Source organism: Macrobrachium rosenbergii, unplaced genomic scaffold, assembly GCF_040412425.1.
Source record: "Macrobrachium rosenbergii isolate ZJJX-2024 unplaced genomic scaffold, ASM4041242v1 13903, whole genome shotgun sequence".
NCBI lineage: Eukaryota > Metazoa > Arthropoda > Malacostraca > Decapoda > Palaemonidae > Macrobrachium > Macrobrachium rosenbergii.
The window spans coordinates 120001-129951 of record NW_027100723.1 but is presented as its reverse complement, the minus strand read 5'-3'; the positions used below and the strand labels follow the sequence as shown (position 1 = coordinate 129951).

At 39.4% G+C, this 9951-nt stretch overlaps 1 protein-coding gene across 1 annotated transcript in view; it reads left to right on the top strand.

Annotated features, from left to right (window-relative positions):
- Positions 1 to 1563: 1563 nt before the first annotated feature.
- The window catches only part of LOC136837968 (serine-rich adhesin for platelets-like), a 12321-nt gene continuing 3933 nt past the window's right edge, over positions 1564 to 9951 (top strand). Inside the window, exons 1-3 of the mRNA XM_067102835.1 lie at positions 1564 to 1790; positions 2087 to 2157; positions 3827 to 3949. Of these exons, the coding sequence (XP_066958936.1) occupies positions 1564 to 1790; positions 2087 to 2157; positions 3827 to 3949 (421 nt within the window). The remainder of the gene's footprint in view (positions 1791 to 2086; positions 2158 to 3826; positions 3950 to 9951) is intronic.

Here is a 9951-nt window from a genome sequence, read left to right as displayed (position 1 = left end):
CACATCTCAAACAGCAAGTGACAGACACATCAAATAGCAAGTGACACAGACACATCTCAAACAGCAAATGACACAGACACATCTCAAATAGCAAATGACACAGACAATCTCAAAACAGCAATCTCAAACAGCAAATGACACAGACACATCAAATAGCAAATGACACAGACACAGCAAGACACACACAGACACATTTCAAACAGCAAAGGTGACACAGACACATCTCAAATAGCAAGTGACACAGACACATCTCAAATAGCAAATGACAAATAGACACATAGTGACACAGACACATCTCAAATAGCAAATGACACAGACACATCACATCAAATGACACAGACAATCTCAAACAGCAAGTGACAGACACATCTCAAATAGCAAGTGACACAGACACATCTCAAATAGCAACAGACACATCTCAAACAAGTGACAAGTGAACAGACACATCTCAAATAGCAAGGTGACACAGACACATCTCAAACAGCAAGTGACACAGACACATCTCAAATAGCAAATGACACAGACACATCTCAAACAGCAAGTGACACATCTCAAACAGCAAACAAATAGCAAGGTGACACAGACACATCTCAAACAGCAAGTGACACAGACACATCTCAAATGACACAGACAGACAGACATCTCAAACAGAAACAGCAAACAGACAAAATAGTGACACAGACACATCTCAAAAATAAGCAAATGACACAGACACATCTCAAACAGCAAGTGACACAGACACATCTCAAATAGCAAAGACACATCTCAAACAACACATCTCAAACAGAAGTGACACAGACACATCTCAAATAGCAAGCAACACAGACACATCTCAAGTAGAAGGTGACACAGACACATCTCAAACAGCAAGTGACACAGACACATCTCAAACAGCAAATGACACAGACACATCTCAAATAGCAAATGACACAGACACATCTCAAATAGCAAATGACACAGACACATCTCAAACAGCAAGTGACACAGACACATTTGACACAGACACATCTCAAATAAACAAATGACACAGACACATCTCAAATCAAGTCAAACATCTCAAACAGCAAGTGACATAGCAGACACATCTCAAACAGCAAGGTGACACAGACACATCTCAAAAAAATGACACAGACACATCTCAAATAGCAAGGTGACACAGACACATCTCAAATAAACATCTCAAATAGAAGGTGACAGACACATCTCAAATAGCAAGTGACACAGACACATCTCAAACAGCAAGGTGACACAGACACATCTCAAATAGCAAATGACACAGACACATCTCAAACAGTGACACAGACACATCTCAAACAGCAATGACACAGACAAAATGAAGGACACAGACACATCTCAAATAGCAGAAGGTCTCAAATAGCAAGGTGACACACATCTCAAACAGCAAGTGACACAGACATCAAACAGATGTGACACAGACACATCTCAAATAGCAAATGACACAGACACATCTCAAACAGCAAGTGACACAGAAGGTGACACAGACATCATCTCAAAAGCAAGTGACACAGACACATCTCAAAGAAGGTGACACAGACACATCTCATGCAAGTGACACAGACACAGACACATCTCAAATCTCAAATAGAAGGTGACACACAGACACATCTCAAACAGAAGGTGACACAGACACATCTCAAAACAGAAGGTGACACATCTCAAATCAAAGACACATCTCAAATAGAAGGTGACACAGTGACTCAAACAGACACATCTCAAATAGCAAGTGACACAGACACAGAAACAGCAAATGACACATCTCAAACAGCAAGGTGACACATCTCTCAAATAGCAAGTGACACAGACACATCTCAAACAGACACAGACACATCTCAAAGCAAACAGCAAGGTGACACAGACACAGACACATCTCAAATAGCAAGTGACACAGACACATCTCAAACAGCAAGTGACACAGACACATCTCAAATAGCAAACACAGACACAGACACACATCTCAAAAGCAAGTGACACAGACACAAACAGAAGGTGACACAGACACATCTCAAATAGCAAGTGACACAGACACATCTCAAACAGCAAGGTGACACAGACACATCTCAAACAGCACAGACACATCTCAAATAGAAGGTGACACAGACAAAATAGCAAGTGACACAGACACATCTCAAATAGCAGGTGACACAGACACATCACATCTCAAATAGCAGCAAGTGACACAGACACATCTCAAACACATCTCAAAATAGACACAGACACATCAAATAGCAAGGTGACACAGACACATCTCAAATAGCAAGTGACAAGACACATCTCAAACAGCAAGACACATCTCAAATAGCAAGTGACACAGACACATCTCTCAAATCAGGTGACAAAATAGCAAGTGACACAGACACATCTCAAATAGCAAGGTGACACAGACACATCTCAAACAGCAAGTGACACAGACACATCTCAAACACACATCTCAAACAGGTGAAATAGACACAGAGACATCTCAAACAGCAGGTGACACAGACACATCTCAAATAGCAAGGTGACACAGACACATCTCAAATAGCAGGTGACACAGACACATCTCAAACAGAAGTACACAGACACATCTCAAACAGCAAGGTGACACAGACACATCTCAAACAGCACAGACACAGACACATCTCAAACAAGGTGACACAGACACATCTCAAAACAGCAACACAGACACAGACACATCTCAAACAGCAAGTGACACAGACACATCTCAAACAGACACACATCTCAAACAGCAGGTGACACAGACACATCTCAAACAGCAAGTGACACAGACACATCTCAAACAGCAAACAGTGACACAGACACATCTCAAATAGCAGGTGACACAGACACATCTCAAACAGAAGGTGACACAGACACATCTCAAGTAGAAGGTGACACAGACACATCTCAAACAGCAAGTGACACAGACACATCTCAAACAGCAAATGACACAGACACATCTCAAACAGCAAGTGACACAGACACATCTCAAGTAGAAGGTGACACAGACACATCTCAAATAGCAAGCGACACAGACACATCTCAAGTAGAAGGTGACACAGACACATCTCAAACAGCAAGTGAGTGACACAGACACATCTCAAACAGCAAACACAGACACATCTCAAACAGCATCTCAAATGACACAGACACATCTCAAATAGCAAGTGACACACAGACACATCTCAAACAGCAAGTGACACAGACAGCAAGTGACACAGACACATCTCAAACAGCAGAAGGTGACACAGACACATCTCAAACAGCAAGTGACACAGACACATCTCAAAAACGCAAGGTGACACAGACACATCTCAAACAGCAAGTGACACAGACACATCTCAAACAGCAAGTGACACAGACACATCTCAAACAGCAAGTGACACAGACACATCTCAAATAACAAGTGACACAGACACCTCTCAAACAGCAAGTGACACAGACACATCTCAAACAGCAAGTGACACAGACACATCTCAAACAGCAAGTGACACAGACACATCTCAAACAGCAAGTGACACAGACACATCACAAATAGCAAGTGACACAGACACATCTCAAACAGCAGGTGACACAGACACATCTCAAATAGCAAGTGACACAGACACATCTCAAACAGACACAGACACATCTCAAACAGCAAGTGACACAGACACATTTCAAATAGCAGGTGACACAGACACATCTCAAACAGCAAGTGACACAGACACATCTCAAATAGAAGGTGACACAGACACATCTCAAATAGCAAGTGACACAGACACATCTCAAACAGCAAGTGACACAGACACATTTCAAATAGCAGGTGACACAGACACATCTCAAACAGCAAGTGACACAGACACATCTCAAACAGCAAGTGACACAGACACATCTCAAACAGCAAGACACATCTCACACAGACACAGACACTCAAAACAGCAGGTGACACAGACACATCTCAAACAGCAAGGTGACACAGACACGTCTCAAAACAGCAGGTGACACAAGTCTCAAACAGCAAAAGTTGACACAGACACATCTCAAACAGCAAGTGACACAGACACATCTCAAAACAGCAAGGTGACACAGACACATCTCAAACAGCAAGTGACACAGACACATCTCAAACAGCAAGGTGACACAGACACATCTCAAATGACACAGACAATCTCAAACAGCAAGTGACACAGACACATCTCAAACAGAAGGTGACACAGACACATCTCAAACAGCAGTGACACAGACACATCTCAAACAGCAAGGTGACACAGACACATCTCAAATGCACACAGACACATCTCAAGTAGAAGGTGACACAGACACATCTCAAACAGCAAGTGACACAGACACATCTCAAACAGCAAGTGACACAGACACATCTCAAACAGCAGGTGACACAGACACATTAGTTTTACGCGTTTTGTGTCACCATGGTTACGCTTTCCGTAGTTCATTTGTTTACTTTCGACCACGCTTAAAATGTATCTTGTTTTTGACCTGACGATTCCTGAATAAACCTGAAAACGTTCGGCACTGCTATTTGCCTGTGGTATCCCATTATATATATATATATATATATATATATATATATATATATATATATATATATATATATATATATATATATATATATATATATATATATATATATATATATAATCTAGTGGTCACCTTTTACTAGATACGTTTGTAATTGTAATACCCACGATGCCCTCTTAACTTCTCCAGACCTTCACACTTTTTGGATGCGCTTGTCACTACAAAGCCTGAGATCCTAAAGCAATAGTATGAAGAAAATCTAACACGTCCGTAGCAGGTTTCGAACCCTCACAATTGCGTATATATATGTATATATATATATATATATATATATATATATATATATATATATATATATATATATATATATATATATATATATATATATATATATATATATATATATATATATATATATATATATATATATATATATATATATATATATATATATATATATATATATATATATATATATATATTGAAAGAATTATTTTCAGCTTGTGATGCATGATTTGTGGTGTCCTTCTCCCCTTGAGCAGCATTTTGGCACCAAGCCAATAAAAACGCAGGTGTTGGACGTCACGATACAGGGAGGAACCTTCATCAGCCGTGGCAGTTCTCTGCTGACAGAGACAAACTGAGAATAATAATAAGAGCGTCACTGCTGTCAATTACTTCGGTCGGTCTGGAAAAAAAAAAAAAAAAAACATTTGTTGCTGGGGCTCTATATATATCAGCTCACTCCTGCGTTTGAAAATGGAGAAACAAAAATATGTCGTTTTGGTAATGTCCACGGGCGAACTTTGAATTTTGTTTTTGCATATACATATTTTAAATCTGAGATAATATATGTATTACTGTATTCTGAAACAAAATTGCGGCAACAGTAAGAACTATGCCAATTAAATGTTTCAGTACTAATAATGATATAAAATTCATTTATGATTTTATGAAATTTCAGCTGCCAAGCCAAGCACTAGGGAACTTTCGGCCATTCAGCGCTTAAAACAGTGAAAAGAGGGAGTTGGAGTGGCTGGACAGCAAAACAGAGAAATCCAGAAAATAAAGGATATGAATTACAAGGATCTAAAGGAGGAACTTGGACAAAACCCAGCAGTTTCCGTAGCAAGCAATAGTTAGAGAGGATGAACAGCAAGACTGAAGAAAAGAAGCAGGACTGGAGGTAAAGTAAAAGGTTATAAAGTAAGTGGAGCTAGGGGCACAAGAGACACTACAAACACCCTTCAGTAATGCCTACAGTGCATCACGTGGGTTGCACTGACGGCACTTCCCCCCCCCACATGGGAAATTATACAAATATCAATAATGACAATGAGAGTCGTACTTATAATAAACGACAATTACCAAACAGAAATATGTGCAAAATAATTACAAATGAAATTCAAACCAAACGAACTGGCACCTGCACTTTGTCGAATTACATACAATTTTGTTCGCTCTGTGTCTTGAGCCGAAAATTATCTTCTATTTTATAAATGTATTTACCTCATGGGGCAATGGAAAAGAAAAACATGGCGATACGTTGTCTGTAAACATCCAGAGTTGTTGGATATCATCGACTGAAATGAAGAAAACAGAGTTTGGATTCCATTCATGTGTTGAGACTGTGACACTTTATCCTGAAAAGTCATTTTGACATTGTACAGTTTACTGAAAACTGGTGTACCAGTGCCGTATAAAATGACGGAAAACTAAGAGAGGGTTGGGTTGGAAATTCCCAGTCTTAGGGAAGTTATATACCGTCCTGAAGCTCGAACCAAGTGGTGAGAGAGGCTGGCCCCGTGCTAAACGACGGCAAGTCTCAATGTGGGGTTTATTACCAGTGGACTATTACTGTTACAGACCGAAAATAATACATGGATGCACATTATATTTCATCATCATATAGCAATTACAACTAAATACGTGACGGGCTGAAAATTTTGGGTGATGCAAATTCCAAATGATTTCGAAGATAAAAATTAAATAGTAAAATGAATATATGAAGAAAATGTAAAAAGTAAAATAAGTGAAATTATGAAACAGACTCCACTCCACTAAAATTTTATTCCTTTTCAGAAATGGGTAAACTGACAGCTCAATGTCAAATGCATCTGGGAGTCAGTCGAATCAGTCAATGTGACAGAAGATTTAAGTATACCTTAGTTTTACTCCACTAGGAGCTGATTAACAGCTTTCCTAGAGAGAGAGGGCTGGCCCGAAGGATTAGACTTATTTTACGTGGCTAAGAACCCGTTGGTTACTTAGCAACGGGACCTACAGCTTATTGTGGAATCCGAACCACATTATAGCGAGAAATGAATTTCTATCACTAGAAATAAATTCCTAGAGTGTGAAGCTAAGGTTGGGATAAAAAGTGTCTGACAAGGTTTCCTTCCCCTTATCCCATACATATCCCATACATATCAGATGTTTATCTCATACATATCACAAACAGGAAGGAAACAAGTCAACAACTGTAAGTGGAGAAAGAATCTTTGGCAAATTCAGGATAATCGTATCAAGCACTAGCCAGGACTTCTTCCAATAAGTCGGTGACTTTCATTTAACTTGCTTGTGATACGTATGTGATAAGTTTCTAATACATGTTGTTTTACATGACATGTTTTACTCCGAATCTATAACTCAGGAAAGAAATACTACACTTCTCCATAATACAGTATGGATTTCAGTATCTGCAAAAGTCTTTAAATCATAAAAATAAAAGGGGTTAGAGAAGTGCTGACAATAGCGGTTAGAAATATCTACAGTATAAACAGAAAAAAATTATGGTAATTTCGGGGGGCCCAAAACAGGTTCTCACCTTTCTTAATTTTATCCTAATTTTGTATTCCATCTTTGGTACTCTGGCGTATCGTGTAAACGTAAATTAAAGGTCGGAAAGTGTTTGTCAGTCATTCTGTAACTAAGAAGTGGACGTCACAAATACCCTGCATTTACTTCCACAGCAAGACTAACATTCGCCTATTCCTCTTCAACATACGTTTATGACAGAATATTTCTTCTTTTCTTCCTAAGACAGGCGAATCCTTTCTGAGCCTTTACGCAACGTCAGAACCTTATTGTCACAGAGCCTTAGTACCACGAAATTGAACTTCAAGGTCCTGTCGAAGGAGAGGTGGGTTGGGTGCCAGAACCTATGTTGTGGAGAATAAGGTTTTGGCTAACGTTTATGGATCCAATACGTGAATTTCGTCCCTCCCTCCCTCCCCCCTCTCCTCTCTCTCTCTCTCTCTCTCTCTCTCTCTCTCTCTCTCTCTCTCTCTCTCTCTCTCTCTTTTCAGTCTTTCATAACACGTGATATGGTTTTAGTTCAAGTTAGTAGGTGACACGAGACCAAAGCATTGTGAGAAGTACAGAGATAATGAGTTATAATGGGTTTATATAATAAAGGCCTTGATGAAGCTCTCCCTTAACAGTCTCTCTCTCTCTCTCTCTCTCTCTCTCTCTCTCTCTCTCTCTCTCTCTCTCTCTCTCCATTTTCAGCCCCTCACCTTGTCTCCTGGCGTCCTCCTATGCGGGTTTCCCCATAAACCCGATGTTGAGATTAATTCGTTTCCTCCTTAATCATTTCTCCTCAATCATTTCTATCCCTTTTGTTTGGCTCCTGGTTCGCTAATCGCTTGATCTCAGCAGTTTGGGCGGCGAACAAGTCTGCGGGCTCTGTCAGTTGTCAGTTCGTACTGGTAGGTGTTTACTTCTGCTGTTCAACTCCACTGACTTTCCACTGAACTTCAAGAGAATGAATTTGCATAATACTCCTTTCAATATCACAGTTATATTTGTGAATGAAGATTGGAACACATCGTGATCTATCAGCCAGGTTCAATAAAGGTGTCCTGACATGTTTACAAATTAAGGTTGACTAATCTTTTTTACAAAATTAAAGGCCCTTTTCAAAATTAAAGGTCCTTTTCATAATGACCTGCTTGAAAAAAAAGGATGTAGAGCTACTATATTCCTGACATAAACAGAACTAATTAATTCGTTATTTATTTGATTTATTTGTTTTGTGGTGAAATGATTTCTTCAAAACCAATAAAGATTCATTTCTACTCATGTACAGTTTTGTTTACAGTGTGTCAACCTCTCAAAAACCTGAAATTCCTAAATAATTAAGGTTCCAAGGACTAGCTTTCCATCTTTGGATGAGAGCGGGGATCCTGGAAGATCTATCAGAATTCAAAGTGTATGGACTCATAGTTTTTAAATAATTAAGGTAAACTTATGCTTATGTAAGAACAAGTTTCATTTACACACACACACACACACACACACACACACACAAAATGCATTATCAAATATCAATCAAAGACGGCTTCTCTGACATCGATGGGACCCATTGCCGCTGAACATATACAATATCAAGTTCCATGTTAATTTTGATTATGGTATTTGGTGACAACGTTGCACTGAAATTTAATAGGATTCAACTCCATTGATAGTAAATATTGGAATGAAATGAGATCTTAGATACTGTTGGGTATCAGGTTGCCTTATGGGTATCCTACAAGTGTGTAGTTCCGTAAAGTTGCTTTTCATGATGAAAAGGGGTATATATACGGATAATTACTGCTGAGTGGGACATCTGTGGGGGTACAGCACTTCCCGGCCAAATATTTTGATCTCTTTGGGTTGAAAATCTTTCTGAAAAACTGAGTTTCTGGGGCGATCCAGTAACACCTCAACTTGCATTATTGAATTAGCTACCACAAAGGACAATGCCTTTAAGTAAGTACTATAAGGATATTATCCATTATTCTACTGCGAACATTCGACAATACTGATAAGGAAATCTTTTATCGAAACACACACAACACACACACACACACACACACACACACAAACCCGTAACAAAAGCCAGACGGGAGAGGTCTAGGAAAGAAGTAACGTGGGCTCTAATCAAAGCAGTGGGATTATTAGACCCACCTCATTTATGACGGGGAATTTCTGACAAGACTTGAGGGCTGTAGCTCTTTATAACACAAGGTATAAGAGAGAGAGAGAGAGAGAGAGAGAGAGAGAGAGAGAGAGAGAGAGAGAGAGAGAGAGAGCTGCAGTTTTAGATATTTACACGAATAATGAATACTCACGTCTGTTGTTTTTATCCTTCATATCTCCCTCTCCCTCTCTTCCCTCGACCCTAACAGCGACCCACAACAGTCCACTACCAACTAGGTACATAATTCACTGCTTAGTTCAGCAGAGGCATACTGATTTTAGGTTATGAACCCCAACCTTTATACTTTCCTTGTCTAGGTTACGGAATCGAACTCTGGTTATTCAGTTTGTGAACTGAATGCTCTGGCACTGTTACTAGACCAGAGAGAGAGAGAGAGAGAGAGAGAGAGAGAGAGAGAGAGAGAGAGAGATCGGTGTACTTGCATATAAATTGTTACGTATATCATA